Source organism: Eretmochelys imbricata, chromosome 5 (assembly GCF_965152235.1).
Source record: "Eretmochelys imbricata isolate rEreImb1 chromosome 5, rEreImb1.hap1, whole genome shotgun sequence".
In the NCBI taxonomy this organism is placed as follows: Eukaryota; Metazoa; Chordata; order Testudines; family Cheloniidae; genus Eretmochelys; species Eretmochelys imbricata.
The window spans coordinates 100,012,198-100,032,745 of NC_135576.1; the positions used below are offsets into that span (position 1 = coordinate 100,012,198).

At 44.0% G+C, this 20,548-nt stretch overlaps 1 protein-coding gene across 1 annotated transcript in view; it reads right to left on the minus strand.

The window, feature by feature from the left end:
- Nucleotides 1-20,548, minus strand: part of PGM5 (phosphoglucomutase 5) — a 107,593-nt gene that overhangs the window by 26,946 nt on the left and 60,099 nt on the right. Inside the window, exons 7-9 of the mRNA XM_077817610.1 lie at nucleotides 14,861-14,976; nucleotides 3,280-3,415; nucleotides 1,314-1,497 (exon numbers count right to left, since the gene is read on the minus strand). Coding sequence (XP_077673736.1) covers nucleotides 1,314-1,497; nucleotides 3,280-3,415; nucleotides 14,861-14,976 — 436 coding nt within the window. The remainder of the gene's footprint in view (nucleotides 1-1,313; nucleotides 1,498-3,279; nucleotides 3,416-14,860; nucleotides 14,977-20,548) is intronic.

The window sequence follows — 20,548 nt, forward strand, 5'->3', positions numbered from 1 at the left end:
CACACCCTGTGAAAAAACCCTAACATGCTGTATCAGGAGATTGAAAGTACAAGGCTGGCACGAGTTGCAAAAGTTAATGTATTTTTTACATTACTTATTTACAAGATCTGATGAAGATGTTTCTTCATTTTAGTTGTTAAAATCCATGAAACCAACTCTGAACACTTTGGAAAAAAAAATCCCCTGAAAGATATAGCAGTAAATGCAGAGTTTAGCGCCAATCACATGTGACTGTGAGAAAGGTCCAGAACCGAGAAACCAAACAGCAGGGAAGAATGTTGGTTGTAGGGTCAGTACCAGTGGCTAGATTGTTTCACGAGCTAGTCAAGTCAAGAAGAGGTGCTGAAGGATATATGCAGTAGAAGATTACGAGCATTTTGTATGACACATACAAATATATGCTATGATCTGGGATGATCTGATTATATATATTAAGAGACGGTATATTTTTAGGAATAAAAAATGGTTAACATTTGAAGAACAAAGAGAAAATGACAAGGAAGAGGAAAACCCAGAATAAGAGCTCTTGCCAAAAATTAATCTCAACATGGATTTATTCTAATCTAGGAAAGAGAAAATCATGAAAAAAAGAATATATTTAAATACAAGTCACACTTTATATTCACAGTAAAAAGAAAAGGAGTACTTGTAGCACCTTAGAGACTAACAAATTTATTTGAGCGTAAGCTTTCAAAATTTGTTAGTCTCTAAAGTGCCACAAGTACTCCTTTCCTTTTTGCGGATACAGACTAACACGGCTGCTACTCTGAAACCTTTATATTCACACAGTGTCTCTTTATACACATTTCCACTAGGAAAAAAAATATTACTAGTATTGACCATGTCATGAATTTTGTAGAGCAAAAGATTGAGTTTGGACTGTAGTTTAAGGCAGCAGATGTTTTCAGTTTGAATTGGAAGGAGTGAAAACAGCAAAAGGAAGGATTTTCATTTCTTCTTGAAACCATGCTTTGTTCTTAGGGTTCTTAGGCAACTTGCTATTACCTGAGCTCCACTGTGTTGGTAAAATTCTCCCTTGCTTACATCCTATGCGACTGATGTGCACTGAGTGCAAGTTAACTGTTTTCTCCACTATCAGGTGTTCTTAAATGGGGGAAAGTACTGCTATGTACCAACAAGTATGTTACACGAACCACAGAAAATGGTTCTACAAGTAAAAACTGGGTTTTTTCCTCTCCTTGAGTTAATAACTGTAAAAGTAGTGTGTATCATTGTAAAACATTATGGCTCCCCTCTCCCCCATACACACCTCCCCATTATCTTTGAAAAGATTATTTTTGTTGCTTTCATACCTGTCTTTTGGTCACAGTGCCATCTACAGGATCCACATATTCAAAGCTGTCTGTTTTTTCCACACGGTAGACATTATTCCCAACAGCAAACTGCTGATTACTGAAAGATTTGTCAATGATCAAAGCCTCCAGGTCTCTCATTATGAAATATGCTGTTCTGGGTTCCAATGCTTCATAATCAAATCTTGCATGTAGGAATAAAACGAAAAGTAGTATGAAGAAATAAGTAAACTCCACCCAGCAGAAAGATTCTTTTTGCACAGAGCATGAGATGCTCACAATTAGTAATCTACTGCAGACATGGAAAACCAGGCATGCAACTGAAGTGCCTAGTGCAAATGAAAACAGCTCTTCCATTTACTTACACACTTTTGTGCTCCTAAGTCCTCCATTCCATGAAATGTGCAAATCTGTCAATTAAGTTTAAGAGAAAACTGTGTGCCCTAAGTGGTTAATGCACTTATATGCTTAAAAGACAGGTCCACCCTCAACCCCTGTCCCCCTTGACACATCTGTGCTCTCTTGTTGGGCCACTAACACAAAGTCTGCAGACCGTGTAGAGTCAAAAAGTCGTCTCCTGCTGGGAGTCTGGCGTTAGCAGCAAAGAAATTAACAATAAGAGAACAAGGTTATCAGCTCTGGCCTTCTCCCCAGTCTTGGCTGCCCTTAGCGTTTCTATCTCAGGGCTGTTCAAACCACACACTGAATATTTTCCCTTCAGAAAGCCACTCCCGCCTCTTTTATTTTCAGCTGGAATAACCAACCACCTGCCTCAGTGCATTAGCAGAACCCACTTAGAAAATACTGATATACTTTTACATTTTGAGATGTTATTAGCAACAACTTGCTTTCAAACAACACAGTTTACACAAAGAGATCCGTTACACGCCACATAAATACCACACCATTAATAAAAAGAAAAGGAGTACTTGTGGCACCTTAGAGACTAACCAATTTATTTGAGCATAAGCTTTCGTGAGCTACAGCTCACTTCGTCGGATGCATACTGTGGAAAATACAGAGGATGTTTTTATACACACAAACCATGAAAAAATGGGTGTTTATCACTACAAAAGGTTTTCTTTCCCCCCACCCCACTCTCCTGCTTATTTGCTATTACCAGCAGGAGAGTGGGGTGGGGGGAGAGAAAACCTTTTGTAGTGATAAACACCCATTTTTTCATGGTTTGTGTGTATAAAAACATCTTCTGTATTTTCCACAGTATGCATCCGACGAAGTGAGCTGTAGCTCACGAAAGCTTATGCTCAAATAAATTGGTTAGTCTCTAAGGTGCCACAAGTACTCCTTTTCTTTTTGCGAATACAGACTAACATGGCTGTTACTCTGAAACACACCATTAATATGTAGCCAACTCTGGGCTGCAAGGCAGCAACCAACTGGCACACTGCATGGTCAATAGTCAAGGGGTAGAGAAAGAACTTTGCTAAGGAACAAAACGTTTTATGGATTCCTTAATCTCTGTTGGGTAAACATTCACCCTGAAGAGAGGGCCAGCCCAACGCCTACGCACCCCATGAGTCACACTTAAGCCCTATTTTGAGATCTTATGTAGGAGTTTAAAAGTGCGTAGACCTTGGGCAGGACCATGAATTTCACCCCTCATAGAGAGCAGGCAGGATGTTGGTCCTGTCAAAAAGGCCCACATACAATAGAGTGCCTGGCACTCAATTTATCTATCTTTGAAAGACGAAGAGCTGAGTAAACTGCGCTGGTTTTTTAACTTATGCTTCAAGCCAGTCTGGTTCAAGTTAAAGCTGAGACTTAGACCATTAACATCCCTAAGAACGCTGTTCAATCTACGGCAGATTTTCATTCTGTGCATACACCTGAAGTGCTGCTAAATGCATTTCACTATTAATAGCAACAATGCTAATCAAGCCAAACTTGCCCCAGAATTGTCCTAGGAACATACTAGCCTACTGTGTTTTGTAACAATTATCTGCACCTGCAATAATAGTGGCGGCCAAATTTTGTCCAGTGATCTCTGACAATCTCTTCCACACTCTGCTTTCGAGCTGCTATGATTGAAAGCCAGACTAGCACAGCCCAGAGTCCATCCTTCTCTCGGATGTGGTCAGACCCTAAAAAAAGAAATAAGTAATGCACATTTATTAACAGATACAGCAATGAAAATGCAAACAATAGTTCCAGATGAGAAGCATAGAGCAGTTCATGTCAGTTTGGTTTTTTAGATACAGTAAAACAATAACAGACATTTTCCAGACTGAAAGCCAAAATAATTGTTTAAAAGATTGTAAGGAAGAGAGAGAGAGAGAGAGCCAGACACGTCAGAATCCACATTACTAAAATTCAACAAAAGATGGGAAATTACTTGGCTCCCAAGAGTGTAAATGTTATTACATTCTTAACCATTGTGATTCCTGCTCACCATTGTGCAGGATGATATACATAATTAGGACTGTTTCCCAGAACTGGGCCAGATCATATTAGCCCTCTCCTAGTAATTAAGCAGAGTTCTCCAAATTACAGAGTTCAGCTGCAACTGCATCTCCTCGTCTGCCCAGATGTTCATAATTGCCCTGACATCTGCCTTGGGCCAACCTGCAACATGCTTCTTCTGAAGCAGTTAGGTTATGCAGAAATTGCAAGAGAGTAGATACTGGTGAGAATGGGAATGCAATGAGGTCTAAGAGGCATGCTTCCAGAAAACTTGACTTTATGTTACTCGACGACAGAGACTTGAATGGAAAGACAAAGCCAAGCAGTGCCCGGGGAAGGTGTTGCTAGGACTAATTGCAGCATGGCAGCTCGGTCGCGTCACCACTTGCTGTCTACGCTGGCATTGCACCAATGGAGACATTTAATGGCACAGTGGCTAGGCTTGCTCCGAGCAGGCATGGTCCACATGAAGCTCTGCCTCCTTTATGAAATCACTGCATAGTCTACCTGCCTACCCTGATTAGACGGCCATAAGGGCAGCTGATTGGACAATCTGCCTGAGGGATATTCCGTGTCACTGAAAAACATTCAGCAAAATCCTCTAGCCCCAAAGCCAAACAAACAGAGAGGATAAAATTCCCTGCGTGAAAAAAAAACAAACGGAACATAAATCCTGCAATACCAAGACCAGTTTGCAATTTTGTTGCTTTCTACAATATTGTGTAAAATCCTGTGCTTCCATGCAATAAGATATCTGTCTTTTTCTACGTTATGAAGGTATATAGTTGTCCCAATGTAAACTGATGCACTGCTGCTCGTAGGTGCCAGCTCTGACGTAGGGTTTCGAGGCTATTGTAGGGGGCTTGCGGTGCTGCCACCCTCACTTCTGCGCTGCTGCTGCTGGGGGTGGCGCTGCCTTCGGAGCTGGGCAGGTCTCGCATGGCGGCTGCTGGCCGGGAGCCCAGCTCTGAAGGCAGCGTCGCCACCAGCAGCAGCGCAGAAGTGAGGGTGGCCTGGAATGGTCTTGCCTCCCTTAATTCTGCGCTGCTGCCTATAGAGCTGGTCCCCCATTAAGCAGCCACTGCTCTCTGGCTTCCCAGCTCTGAAGGAAGCAACGCAGAAGTAAGGGTGGCATGTAGGGTTGCTGACTTTCTAATCGCATAAAACTGAACACTCCTGCCCCACCCCTTCTCTGAGGCCCTTCCCCCGCTCACTCCATCGCTGTTCCCTCTGTCGCTCACTCTCCCCCACCGTCACTCACTTTCACCAGGCTCAGACAGGGGGTTGGGGTGCGGGCTCTGGGGTGGAGCCAGGGATGAGGGGTTTGGGGTACAGGAGGCAGCTCCAGGCTTGGGCCAAGGGGTTTGGAGTGCAGGAGGGAGATGCGGGCTCCGGCTGGGGGTGTGGGCTCTTGAGTGGGGCCGGGATGAGGGGTTCGAGATGCAGGAGGGAGTTTGGTGCAGGAGGGGACTCCAGGCTGGAGCAGGGGGTTGGGGTGCAGGAGACGGCTCAGGAGCGGGTGAGGGGGTTGGGCTGTGTGGGGTCCCAACGGCACTTACCACGGCTCCCAGGAAGCAGCCACCAGGTCCCTGCAGCCTAGAGTGACCAGGTGTCCTGATTTTACAGGGACAGCCCCAATATTTGGGACTTTATCTTATATAGGTGCCTATTACCCCCACCCCATCCCGATTGTTCACACTTGCTGCCTGGTCACTCTACTGCAGCCCCTAGGCACTTGGGCAGCCGGGGAGGCTCTGCGCATTGCCCTCACGCCCGCAGGCTCTGCCCCTGCAGCTCCCATTGGTCATGGTTCCCAGCCAATGGGAGCTGCAGAGCTGGCCCTCGGGGCAGGGACAGAACTCAGAGCCTCCCTGGCTGCCCATGCGCCTAGAGGCCACAAGGACCTGGCAGCTGCTTCCGGGTCCAAAGCGGAGCTAGGGCAGTCGGCAGGGAGCTTGCCTTAGCCCCGAGACCCCGCAGTGCCTCCAACCGGACTTTTTAATGGCCCAGTTGGCAGTGCCAACCAGAGCCACGAGGATCCCTTTTTGACCAGGCATTCTAGTCAAAAACCAGATGCCTGCCAACCCTAGTGGCATGGTATGGTATGGCCACCCTTACTTCTGTGCTGCTGCAGGCAGGGCGCTGCCTTCAGAGCTGGGTACCTGACCAACAGGTACCGCTCTCCAGCTGTCCAGCTCTGAAGGCAGTGCAGAAGTAAGGGTAGCAATACCACGACCCCCCTAAAATAATCTTGTGACCACCCCGAAACTCCCTTTTGGGTCACGACCATAGGCACCAACTGCGTGGGTGTTCTGGAGCTGGAGAACCCATGGGGAAAAAATTATGGGTGCTGAGCACTCACTGGCAGCCCCACCATCAGCTCCCCCCCACCGTGCAGTGTTTGACACCCACTGGTGGCCCCGCTGATCAGCACCTCCCCCTCCCCCCCCCTCCCTGCACCTCCCGCCCGCTGTGATCAGCTGTTTCACAGCGTGCAGGAGGCTTTGGGAGAGAGAGGGCGGAGCGAGGATGCAGCGTGCTGGGGAGGGGACAGAATGGGGCAGGAAGAGGCAGGGCAGGGGTAGGAAAAGGCAGGGCAGGGGCAGGGCTTTGGAGGAAGGGGTGGAGTAGGGGCAGAGCCAGGGGACAGCACTCCCCAGCACATTGAAAAGTCGGCATCTGTGACCACGACCCCCAATTTGAGAAATGCTGGTCTCCCCCATGAGACCAGATTTCACAGTCCGTGACGCATTTTTCATGGCCATGAATTTGGTAGGGCCCTAGGAATAAGCTATTCACCAGAAGATCAGAAAGGAGCCTCACCTTCTACCCCATGTATGTTGTTATGGGCTAGACAGGACTGCTGGGCCCAGGCACTGAAACATCAAGTATTAGGCTTTCAGATATTACAATTATGGGAGGGCTGTACAAACACTTATACGATATTAGCAACAAACAAAGGCAGGGTATACAGCTAAATCCATCAATGATCTGATCTGGCGTAACAAATCATACATTCCTTTATTACATAACCACTTACACAGCACAATTTGTTAGACACATATAGTAAAATGTGTACATTATTCATTCAGCAAAATGCCCTGTACATCATCCTATCTGCATGAAATCTGAACTAGATAGCAAAGATGAGTTGCATTTTGATTTACCAAATACTTCATGTGCATTTTATTGAACCAAAATGGTCCCATGAAACATGGGCAGAGGAATTTCTGGAATGGCCTCTGTATGTTCCAAGCCTTATGTTGGCATGGCTTGAGCTCATAAATTTCCATGAAGAGGGGTGAGTGTACACACGTATCATTCTTCTGATCCACGTAGCAGCTTTGGCATGTTCTGTGACCTTTGCACGTCCTTCAGGAGGACAAACAGCATGGTGCCACTACGGAAAAAGGGGGAATGGAGGAAAGAAAAGTGGTGGCAATAGCGTGGATGGAAAAACTGAAAGCAATGCAGATTCTCCAGAATCCAAAGTTACCAGTAAAAATGCCAGCCTGTTTGGAGTACAACAATAATTCTGTGTGTACAGCAGCAGTCATTTTCTTTTACAATAAAAACAAACCCTACTACACCGTTGGCATCTCTCAAAATCTGTTGGTCACTCTCTCTCATCTTTTAACACTGCTTTCCCTTCCTCAGCATTTCTGTCAGCCACAGGTTGGCTTATTATTTCCATACATGTTTGTTTTATTCATTGCCCTTATTTTTTTTTTGCAGCTTTAAAACCATTACTTCTGCTAGTTGAATGTGTACTTAACTTATTATACCCTCTGGTTTTCTTGGCCTTCTACCTCTTAATTATTCCTACTGATCTAGCTGAAAAACATGCAGTGTTTTGGATGAAGCCAGTTGCCATTTCCCACCTCAGTTTGACTAATGGTATCTTTACTTTTGTAATGCCAACGTCCCTGGGTGGATTGTTGGCACTGATCAAAGCTGGGACCTCTCAATCTTAATACAGGAGCCCCTACTGCCTGAGCTAATAGACCAACCCCTCTTATCCAGGGTCATAGCTAGGTGGGACTCACCATCGCTATATGGTCCACCCACCACTGAGGGGACAGAGTGCCATACTGAGCAGACATAGCTTACACTTCAGTTCACACATTCTACATCATGCTAATCGGTTGTCCAGTAGCCATGGATCAGCATATGGGTAAGAAAGAATATAAGATCTGCACTATTTTTGTAACCTAATCAAATTAAAGATGCACAACAACAGGGTTTAATTCTGTATAATTCTTTCCTTGAAAAACCCTGAAACACTAGTGAATTCTGGCCTGTGCTTCAATGAAGAGACGGGCTGAAAGGCAGGAAGGGCAGCTTAATAGCAGAGATAACACATTTGTGTCTATTCTCTTATACTTAACTAACCTTTGGCATGCCTAATTAAGGCAATAATAACTACTCAATTTAAATAGTCCAAATACCATGCAGTTTTACACTGAAGTGTAATCCCACAGAACGAGCTTGCAAAGAGTGTCAACTGATGCAAAAATTGTCCTGTTCTAATAGATCTGGTATTATAAGCTGTCTGGGGCAGAGACTGTGTCTCCTACTACAATAGGGCCTCAATACCGAGTAAGAGCTCAGAGCACTATTTTAAATTAATAATAATATGCATTAAAATAAATATCTCCTTGTTTTCTCCCAAATTACGCTAGTCAATGCTATCAGGGACATTATTTCTCCAAATGCAATTTTTAAACACAAAATCAAACTGAAAAAAATGTTTAGCCTCAATGGGAAATTATTTCGTTTGCACTTCCCTTGTATCTTACAAATTCTTCCTCTTCCAGTGGTCCACAGCTTGCTGATATTTTAAGGAAACTAAGATTTTTGGGGCCACATTCTTATCCCTGTTACACCATTTAAGCTAATGGAATTACTCTGGTTTTACACTAGTGTAATTGAGACCTGCATACAGCTCTTTAGGTCTTTTTAATAGCAATAAAACATCTACTCTACCACTCTTAGCTTTTCTATTAAGCTTGTGGCAGAAAGCCTCCGATGTTGCTGACATATGGAAGTTTAGAGCTGAAGTATGAAAACATGTGAAAATGAGATGCAGCATTTGCCAAGGTGGATATAAGCAAGATACATCAAGTACATAGATTTCCTAATTCTGATTAATAGTTTGCTGATGAAACTTAGATAAGAATTGCTGCTGTTGCCTTTCTCTGAACTGTGCTTTGGGTATTACTCATAATACAGCAAATTACTAACCTCATCTGACAAACTCTCCACACTACTACAAAAATGGAAGAAGTTTTTAATGCATTGGTTCAACTCCAAGATTAGCTGCCAGAAAACAAGTCTGGGAAACACAGCCCTATGGGATATTTTCAAAATCTTTTGTCCTTTTATAGCAGAAAATTTGCTTTTATTTACTGGCCACTGCAAAATCTCTTTTTGTTATAACACCAGGGGATTGCATTATTTGGGAACTACAGCTGGGTTGTATTACCTGGACGTAGAACCAGTCACTTTTAAGTGCTGTCAGGTTAGTATGACAATAAATGTGATAATTTAGATGCAGGTCTGTAAAACCCCTCTTGCTTTTACAGAGTAGCAAGGTCATTGTGTTGGCCAACTGGATGGTAGATTCCTTTAAATATGAAATTCTGAAAACTAAAGAACTGCCAAGTTTCCTATCTCTACAGTGAGATCATTAAGGAGAAAGTCTTAACACAGAATCAAATTCCCAGTGCAAGCAGAAATTGGTGAAGGGCAAGGTAGTCTAGGACACTACGTAAAAGAGAAAAGGCTCAGAGTAATAATACACATACTTATTAATAAAACACTTTGCATTTATAAAGCACTGTTCATCTGAAGATTTCGAAGTGTTTTACAAACAAGTTTCATGTCACATCAGATAGATAAGACTTATTAAAATCAATTGGCAGATGGAGAAACTGAGGCAGCGAGATGCAGACATAACATTTCATAACTTGGTTAATGCAAAGAGCCATGTGGCTGCAATCTAGCAGTTCAAGTGGGAACTGGGCACCATGCGGCCTTTCAAAGCTAGTATTTGACTGTACCCAAGTCGCCTGAGCATCCAGTGGCTTGAGTACCCTGAGGTGGTGGCTCAGGACTGGAGTACATTTTTGGCAGTGCTTGGGGACTGCTGCAGGTGCTCCACAGTTAGTAGGCCAGGATGCACAGGTTGTAGAACTCAAGCAGCAGCCATCCCACAGGCTGCTTGAGGCAATTTGTGCAATGGCACCCCCACCTACACATAAGAAACAGGGGATTTATCAAGCGTTTACGCGGTTAGTATCAGGAAGAGGGAGAGTCGGGATTAAGGAAGGGTATGGAAAGAGCTTGGGGCAGGCATACTGGTGTGAGGTTAAGGGGAGTCAGTAGGGGTTTGAGAAATCAGGGACAGACCTGGGGAAAGGCTGCAGTACAGCATCTGACCACATTGAGGCTCTACATAATGAAGCAAGTCCAGGGAAGGAGGCCAAAGAAAGACAGAGGTTCAGAGGAGAAGATAAGCTTTGTGTCTTTCATGGTATGTGACCATCAAAGGAGCTTCCTTTCCCTCAGTGAGATGCAGGCACATAGTGGGGCAGGATCATCCCTAGCACCCGTGAGACTGGATAAAAGGGAACTTAGAGGGCCCAATCCAGAGTCTTGACGCCATCTATATTCCAATCAGAGTCAGCATAACCTACGGGTGGGCAAACTTTTTGGCCCGAGGGCCACATCTGGGAATAGAAATGGTAAGGTGGGCCATGAATGCTCACAAAATTGGGGTTGGGGTGAGGGAGGGCTCTGGTTGGGGATGCGGGCTCTAAGGAGGCGGCCAGAAATGAGGAGTTCAGGGTGCGAGAGGGGGCTCTGGGCTGGGGCAGGGAGTTGGGGGAGGGAAGGGGTGCAGGCTCTGGCTGGGGGTGAGGGGTTTGGGGTGTAGGAGGGTGTTCCAGGCTGGGATTGAGGGGTTTAGAGGGCAAGAGGGGGATCGGGGTAAGGGTTAGGAGCATGGGGGGAGTCTCAAGGGGTGCAGGCTCTGGGCAGCGCTTACCTCAAGCAGGTCCCAGAAGCAGTGGTATGTCCCTTCTCCGGCTCCCACATGAAGCACTGGAGGGGGCCACTGGATGGGGCCATTGGAGAACATAGGAGCTGAAGGAGGGCCATGCCCTGGCTTCTGGGAGTCGTGTGGAGCAGCCCCCGACCCTGCTCCCCAGCTGGAGAGCCGGAAGGGGGCAAACCCCAGCCCCCACTCCCCAATGGGAGCTTGAGGGCTGGATTAAAATGGCCGGCGACCAGGATCCGGCCTGCAGGACGTAGTTTGCCCACCCCAGCATAGCCCTTGAGATCCATGCACGTGGGTCCTTTGAAAGGGCTGACATTCCACAATATGCTGCTTCTGTGTGCCTCAGAACTTCCCAATGACCTGTATGGTTACAGACCATCTGTGCTCAGGACACTCATTGGCCAGCACTATCCTTAGCAAAACCCAGTCTCCAAGGGTACGTCATGCATATTCACATGCTATGGAAATACTGTTGTTAGTTTTTATTTTTTTACAGCATAATCATGTATTTTTTCCTGGTGCTGTTCCTTTAAAGTGGCAAGTGACCAAAATCCTTCCCCTTTCTGTGTGCAATAGAAAGTAATAGTTCTGGACACATCCGCAGTTTCTGCTGGCTGCAGTCCTTACCACTTGTGAATGAGTCAGGAACCACACTGGCATGGTTCATTGTCATGTGGGAGGGAGGCTGAACATAAGAATATAAGAATGACCATACTGGGTTAGACCAAAGGTCCATCTAGCCCAGTACCCTGTCTTCCGACAGTGGCCAATGTCAGGTGCCCCAGAGGGAACAGAATAGGTAATCATCAAGTGATCCATCTGGTCGCCCATTCCCAGCTTCTGGACAAACAGAGGCTAGGGACACCATCTCTGCCCATCCTGACTAATAGCCTATGGATGGACCTATCCTCCATGAACTTATCTAGTTCTTTTTTGAACCCTGCTATAGTCTTGGCCTTTACAACATCCTCTGGTAAGGAGTTCCACAGGTTGACTGTGTGTTGTGTGAAAAAAAATACTTCCTTTTATTTGTTTTAAACATGCTGCCTATTAATTTCATTTGGTGACCCCTAGTTCTTGTTTTATGAGAAAGAGTAAATAACACTTCCTTATTTACTTTCTCTACACCAGTCACAATTTTATAGATCTCTATCATTTTCCCCCCTTAGTAGTCTCTTTTTCAAGCTGAAAAGTCCCAGTCTTATTAATCTCTCCTAATACGGAAGCTGTTCCATACCCCTAATCATTTTGTTGCCCTTTTTTCAACCTTTTCCAATTCCAATATAGCTTTTTTGAGATGGGGCAACCATATCTGCACACTGTATTCAAGGTGAAGGCGTACCATGGATTTATATAGCGGCAATATGATATTTTCTGTCTTATTATCTATCGCTTTCTTAATGATTCCCAACATTCAGTTCACCTTTTTGACTGCCGCTGCATAGTGAGTGGATGTTTTCGGAGAACTATCAATAATGACTCCAAGATCTCTTTTTGAGTGGTAACAGCTAATTTAGACCTCACTATTTTATATGTATAGTTGGGATTATGTTTTCCAATGTGCACTACTTTGCATTTATCAACATTGAATTTCATCTGCCATTTTGTTGCCCAGTCACCCAGTTTTGAGAGATCCTTTTGTAGTTCTTCGCAGTCTGCCTGGGACTTAACTATCTTGAGTAGTTTTGTATCATCTGCAAATTTGCCACCTGTTTACCCCTCTTCCCAGATCATTTAGGAATATGTTGAAAAATACTGGTCCCAGTACAGATCCCTGGGGGACACCACTATTTACCTCTCTCCATTCTGAAAACTGACCATTTATTCCTACCCTTTGTTTCCTATCTTTTAACCAGTTACTAATCCATGAGAGGACCTTCCCTCTTATCCCATGACACTTTAGTTTGCTACAGAGCCTTTGGTCAGGGACCTTGTCAAAGGCTTTCTGAAAATCTAAGTACGCTATATCCACTGGATCCCCCTTGTCCACATGCTTGTTGACCCCCTCAAATAATTCTAGTAGGCATGATTGGTGAGGCATGATTTCCCTTTACAAAAACCATGTTGATTTTCCCCCAACAAATTATATTCATCTATGTGTCTGACAACTTTGTTCTTTACTATAGTTTCAACCAGTTTGTCTGGGACTGCAGTCAGGCTTACTGGCCTGTAATTGCCGGGATCACCTCTGGAGCCTTTTTAAAAAATTGGCATCACATTAGCTATCCTCCAGTCATTTGGTACAGAAGCTGATTTAAATGATAGGTTAAAAACTACCGTTAGTAGTTCTGCAATTTCACATTTGAGTTCCTTCCTCCCATCTGGTCGTGGTGACTTATTACTGTTTAGTTTATCAATTTGTTCCAAAACCTCCTCTAAAGACTGAATGGGGGGGTTGTCACTATAATTTATTCAAATACCTTTCAACTTAAGGGTATAAGATATTGGAAGTCAGTAAGGGCTCAGACCTGTCCGCAGTGTGGAACCACCACTATACTAACTCCACAGATTGACTTGAGTATGGCAGGGAAAACTCTACGCCTGTTGGTCACATAGGCTAGTATTTTCAAAGAGGCCTAAGGCAGCTGGGTGCTCAAATCCATTGAAAGTCAATGGTAGTTGGGTGCCTGACTCTCTTAGGCTCCTTCGAAAATTCCAGCCACAAGCAAGCCAACCCTCCACCACCCATGCATGGGGCTTTCCTATCAATTCAGGTGCTGATGAGGTTATTTTGCTGGATCAGTGGCCAGGGGGGCACAAGAGTCCCATGGGAAGGCTGCAGACGTGTATCTGACCTTGGAGGGAAGAGAGAACCTATGACATTTAGAAACAGGGAGAGGAGCACTAGATGAATGGTATAACATTAGATAGCCATCTGGTTGAAAAATCTCAGGGTCTGGCCACCCAGCTGAAGCCTCAGTATCCAGAGAACTTGGGCAGAGACAAATGAGAGCATATTCTGAAAGGAAATAAACTTCCCAGTTTCCTTTAAAATGCCCCCTCTTTTCTGAGTCCTCTAAGGTCCAAGGACTGTGTAGGCTGCCCTTTGAAAAATAGTCACATGAATGCCTGGTGTTTGCTTTTCTATGAAAATCTATAACAGAGAAATCATTCCAAACATCAAAGAACTTCCTAGAATTCTTACCAAAATACAAAATAATTAACTTACAGACTAACAGTCTAGCTATTCAGATGTACTTCTATGCTACCACCGTTATCCAGAGTCAATACTTTTTTTTTTTTTTTTTTTTTTTTGGGGAGAACTGCAGTGAGATGCACTCCTCAACATATTTAGGAATAAGGGGGAGACAAACACACAGTGGAATTTATTCAGTTATTTCCATATCCCACAAATACCTTTAAATGCAAAACTTACAGATTGCATAGATAGATGTTTCACATGTTTGCAGAATGTGCTGGAGCTAGCAATCCTATGTTCCTGATGGGCTATTCATATTTGCTTTGCATTCTGTATGTCACTAATTGGCTTCATTAACTAATGAGGTAGAGGAGGGACAATTTCTTTGGGAAAATGTGGCTACTGACTGAATGACATTGAAGTAGTTTTATTACAAAGTTCTTTCTGTCACTAGAACCATTGGAAAACCAGACAATGTCCTAAACAGAGACACCCGCAACAGGTTCAGTTTAATGCACAGATACTCATAATAAATACACATAATGACCATATACACATGCACAAAATCCATCAAATTGCTGGCACAGCCAGTGAAGAAAAAATTGTTTTTGCAATAGGACCAGGAGAAATTTTTCTGGGTCCTGTGCCATTCTAGGATGGAATGGCAAGCAGCTTACCCATCCCCTCAGAACGAGTTTGGCCTACTGTTTTTGCTACTGAAACTCTGATATTTCATAACACAGGTTACGTGGCACCCAGAGCTTAACCTATTCAAATTTGAACTTTCGAGGGTCCATGGTCAATTATGCCAGGGAATTAATTTGCCGAGTCTTCCTACCACTGAATAAAGAGGTTGGTGCCCAATATCCCACAAGAGAATAAGCAGATTTAAGGTTCTATGGAAAACATTGTTACTGGATTTCTTACCAGTGCCAAAGCTTTCTTCTCCACAAAGTGAGCATCGTCCAGAATCCATAAGATTTGAAAAAAACCTCCAGCCTGTTGGTGTTTCATACACAGGGACTTTCAGTGCCTTTGCCACCCTAAAACAATAAAATACCATGATTAAGACTATGCATTCACTTAGATGTGGATGTAAGATTTCACAACAATTGCTACAGGGGAGTGATGTTCTGGGTCTTACCATACCTCAAACACATTTAGAAATGGACTTTGATGTAAACAAAAGGGAATGACTGCAAGAGCATCATGCACAAAGGACCCTTGAGTGGAATTTATTTCACCCAGAGCTTGGTTGTGTTAACCCTCTGGGCACCATGCAAAGCTTGTCTTTATTTGTGTATTTATGGGAAACTCAGTCTGAGGAGCTTTATTAGTGCCCTGACTTTTTGTCAGGGCGTAATGGTTAGTCACAACAATAGGAATGGGCAGAGCAGTTTATTGTATGATTTTATGTGAACATTTTGTAGAGATGCCTGGAGCATGGGATGGGCATTTATTATTTTATAAATCACACTGAATAAATAAATGCTCAAACTGCCAGAAATTTTTTAAAAAATAAACTATTCCTTTATTAGCTTTCTCAAATAGAATATAAAATACATTCTCCTCCTAGGACCCAACTGAGGACTTATGAGAATTTAATGTTGCTTCTCTCTTTATTGCTAACTGTCTGCTTGTTTTCATTCTGGGTCTGGGATTTTCTGTCTACTATTTTTTAAGAAGAAGAATGGGATTTGAGAGATAGTCAAGCAATGTGACTTGCTCAATACATGGCATTATCTCTCTAGAAATACCCTCAACATACAAAGTTAGGTTCCAGTCTTTGAGACACTTAATCATAGGCATACCTACTCATGTCAGTAAAGTTATGTGCATGTTGAGTGTTTGTAGGATTGGTGCCTTACTCTGTATATTCCATTAAAAAAAAACCTGCATCTTTTTATTGCTCATTTTATTAAAGTAATAAACACAGTTAATCTTGTGCATTATCATCTGCTTTTAGGTCCCAATCCCACAGAAGAAAGCAATGTTCAAGATTCAAACAATTCATCTTTTTTCAAATGTAGCCATATCTAGGTGAAGAAGATCATTAAGGATCTGAACTTGCAAATACCAACATGAGTGCTTAAGCTTGTAGTCAGGAGTAGTGAAATCAATGGGACTGCTCATGAAAGTCAAGTGAAGCATGTGTGTAAAGGCCTTGATGATTGGCTTCACCTAGGTTTAGCTGCATATACAAAAAGATGAGTCTCTTGTCTAGAGCAATTCTTTTTCTCATAAAAAAGTTAGACATAAAATCCCTTTGTCGGGCTAATACCAAAGAAGTGATCAACAAGGAGTCTCTCTGATCAAAGACCAATTATATGCTATCGAACAAATACCCTCCAATTCCTGTAACAGAGTCAGCTTCACGCAGTTCCTTAATACCAGGGAAAGAAAAGAACTCCAGCCCATCCAGTGCTTTGGAGTTCCAATCTTGAGCCCCAAACTAAGGCAACAGTCTGGCAGGTCTTCCATGATCTCTGGCCACCCTGTCCCCTGAGCTCTATTCAGTCCTCCAGACCACAGTCTTTATTATTAAATATTTATATTATAGTAGCACTCAAAGGTACCCATTGGGATGAGGACTCCATTGTGGCGGGTGCAGTACAAACACCGAAAGAGACAGTTCCTGTTCCTGAGGGAGGACCCTGGAGTTCAGATAGTTGTCTACTGGCACAGTTCCTGGATCCTCTCCAGGAAGCAGAGAGGCAAAGATCCCTTAGACAGGTTGAACAAAAAAAAAAAAAGAAATATCGTCTTTAAATCCTTTCTTGCTCCAAAGGAAGAGCTGGCGGAATCTGTGGATCTCTCTTGCTCCAGGAGAAGGGAAAAGCACAGACTTAAAATCAATTTTCAACTCCCATCTTGTAGCAGAAGAGCACAAAGAGCAGTCTTTAAATTCCTTCTTGTTCACAAAGGTTAACTAGAATCCAGTACAGTCAGCCAGTCCTTGCCCTCTGACCAGCAGCCTGGCTATTGAGCCATCCCTAGCAGCTGTCTTCTCTCCCTTTATAACTGCTCCAGGTGCCTTTCTAGGAGGCTAACAAGGCCCAGCTGATTCAGAGTTCTGTCCATTAACACTTGCCGCTCCACCTAGAACCCTATGGCTTTTTACCTCTGACACATCTCTGTTCCTTTGAAGGGCAGTAGATCCAACAGCAGCCAGTGCTCCAATTGTAGGCACAGATGGCTGTCATACCCCAGCTCTTACAACTCACATGTAAATCAAAGTGATGCACTATTTTTTAAACACCACCAATCAAATTTTAAAGAGTGGATAATTTTTTGGGCAGGGATAAAAATAGATTCTTCACATCCGTAAATCGAGTATCAAAAGGTAGAATGTATAAAAAGTGCCTAAAAGTCCTATTGAAAGCAATTAGGACTGATATCCCTAAGGGCAGGTACACTTAAAAAGCTGCAGTGGTGCAGATGCACTGCTGCAGCTGTGCCATTGTAGCACCTCAGCAAAGATGCTACTATACCAACGGGAGAGCTTCTCCCGTTGGCATAGTTAATCCACCTCTGTGAGAGGCAGTAGCTCTGTCAGCGGGAGTAGCCCTCCTGTCGACATAGCGCTGTCTACGTCAGGGGTTAGGTGGGTATAACTGTGTCACTCAGGGGTGTGGATTTTTTAACACCCCTAAGCAATGTAGTTATACTGATGTAAATTTATAGTGTAGACCTGGCCTAAGTCAAACCCACCCAAAATTTCCAACCTGTTAATTGTCACGAGTTTGCTAGCAAAGAGATCCATTTACTTTTCCAAATTCCCAATTAAAAACTCATTTTTGTATTTATGAATGAAATCTCATACAAGTGTTTTTCTCGGAAGATTCTTTGATCCGTCAATGCTTAAAAAACCTGTCCAGTAAAATTAAAGGGACACTTCCAATTTTATATCTAGCCAAATTAAATATAGTTTAAAGTGTTTCAGTTACACATATGCCCCATAACCCCCTTGCCAGATTTTATGCTTAAATAATATTTCCTATTTTTAAAAAAATATTCTCCCCTCTTGCTTTGTAGAAGAGTTACACAAAACAAGGAAAACTGACTATAAAGAAGGAAATGGAAAAACTTGGTATACTCAGAGTATTGCCAAACACAAAGTAAACAAACTAAAGAGAAATATTTTGTTTCTCTCTCATCTAATTTAGTTATAGTCATTTTTGCATGTTACTTGCCACAACAGGGCTAACAAATTTCCCTTTAAATTCAACATAAACATTAAAAAAGATTCCAATCCGCATTTCTCTTCTCGATCAGATAAACATATCAGACCTCTTCCTTCTCTTCTTCCTTCCTTCAAGAGTCAAGCAAACTAAAGATAATGAACAAAGAAAAGAGACTAGAAGGGCAAACTCTCTGAGGTCCTGAATTAGAGCAGGTTGATATATGGGGGAAAAATTGTGAAGAATATAAAAATGTCAAAGCCTTTTTCATTGTTTCAGAATGGGTTTACTTTATTTGATATTTTCACAAAAGTTTAATCAAATTTTTGCTTCAAAATTTTTCTTTTTGAAAATGTTAATTTTTTGGTTTTCCTATCTAACCCTTTTTCATTTTTTCCCACCTTCCTTTTCCACTTGCCACTGACAAAGGAAGTGAGGGAGGAGGGAAACAGAAAACCAAAAAGACAAAAACTGAAAGCATGGCTCCATTTTTCATTTTACAATTTTGTCAGGAAAAAAAATGAAAAGTTTGAAAAATATTTTTTCATGAAAATTTTTGACTTTTAAAAAGGGCCTCTTTTATTAAATATTTTTAATCTGAAAAACAGCAAGCAGCTTTAGCTCTGATCTTGTAAGTGATTCCATATGGGCACCTACACAGAGACCCACAGATATTGATGGGGCTCCATGCAGGCACAGGGGTCTGTGCACATTGAGTCACCTGCAGAATCAGGGCCTAAGCTGCGCCAGGCATCGTAGCCCATGGCTTCTCCAAACAGAAACAAGACAAAACAGTCAAAATGCCCCAAGAGAGCCATTTCACCTGAAAAAGCTTGTCCCTTCTTTCTAGAAGATAGAAACCATGCAGAATACAGCCTTCAAATACACCAAGTATACAAATCAACAATTCTTCTCTTGACATGCTTTACATTGTGATGATCACCCCAATCCTAAACTGTAAAGGTGAATTGATTAGTGTGGGTGATTAAAGCCAATGATCTTCAGACATATTTCTTCCAGCAGTCACCACCTGATGTCTGGGGTGCCCCGGCAAAGACTGGATATGAAAACCAAAAATCAATTCTTTTGGAGACATAACTTCTCCCACAAGTGACAAACTCGCTAAACCTCATCACATTTAAGTAGCACACCTGTAGCAGACAAAAGGTAAATGAATGGCCATGCTCTAACGTTTCTCAGGCACAAAAGCAACTAAATCATTGCACCTCACTGGGAAAATACTGTTACTTTTTTACTTCAGATAAAACGTAAGAATTATCCACGAAGGAGAGGGGGACTTGAACGGAAAAGGCACCAGTAGGAGGCTCGATCCTCAACTTGTTTACCCTGTGTTTGATATAGACCAAGGGTCGGCAACCTTTTAGAAGTGGTGTGCGGAGTCTTCATTTATTCACTTTAATTTAAGGTTTCGCGTGCCAGTAATACATTTTAACGTTTTTTAGAAGGTTTCTCTCTATAAGTCTATCTATTATACAACTAAACTATTGTTGTATGTAAGCAAGGTTTTCAAAATGTTTAAGAAGCTTCATTTAAAATTAAATTAAAATGCTGATCTTACACCGCCGGCCCGCTCAGCCCGCTGCCAGCCTGGGGTTCCGTTCACCTAGGCCGGCAGCGGGGCCTGCGGCTGGGACCCCGGCTGGCAAGGGGCCGGCAGCCAGAGACCCAGACTGGCAGTGGGCTGAGCGGGGCCAGCAGCCAGGACCCCATACCAGCAGTGGGCTGAGCGGCTCAGCCCGCTGTTGGTCTGGGGTTCTGTCTGCCGGCTCCTGCCGGCCAGCATCCCGGCTGCTGGACCCGCTCATCCCGCTGCCGGTCTGGGGTCCCAGCCCTGTCCACACAGAGTAGGTACCTACCTTCTCCCTGGTTCTGGCCCATTCTCTTCCTTTCTCTGCACTGAGATGAGGGTGGGAGTGCACTGAGAACAGGGCTGGGGGTGAAGGAGCAGGCTGGGGGTTGGGGTGCAGGGTCTGGCCAGGAGCTAGAATGAGGGAGGGGGCTCAGGGTTGGGGCAGGAGGTTTGGGTGTGGAGCACTTACCTGGGCAGCTCCCATTTGGTGCGAGGGGTGCAGGTGGGAAGGTGTGTGTGTGTGTGTGTGTGCAGGAGCTCCCGTTTGCTGCTCAGGGTGGTGGTGGGGATGTGGGGGGTGCAAGAGTCAGGGCATGGGGTGTGGGGGTACTGAGGGTGTGTGAGGAGGATGCAGAAGTCAGGGCAGGGGGCTGGGTATGTGTGGGGGATGCCGGAGTCAGGGCTGGGATTGTGAGGGGGGGTCAGGGCAGAGGGTTGGAGGTGTGGTCATGGGGGTGCTCCCAGCCCCCTGCCTGGAGTGGCTCACGGTAGGGGGCTGGAGGGGATATGCCGCTTCCACCCCCTTCCCCAAGGTCCCCGGAGCAGAGAGCATGCTGCAGCTCC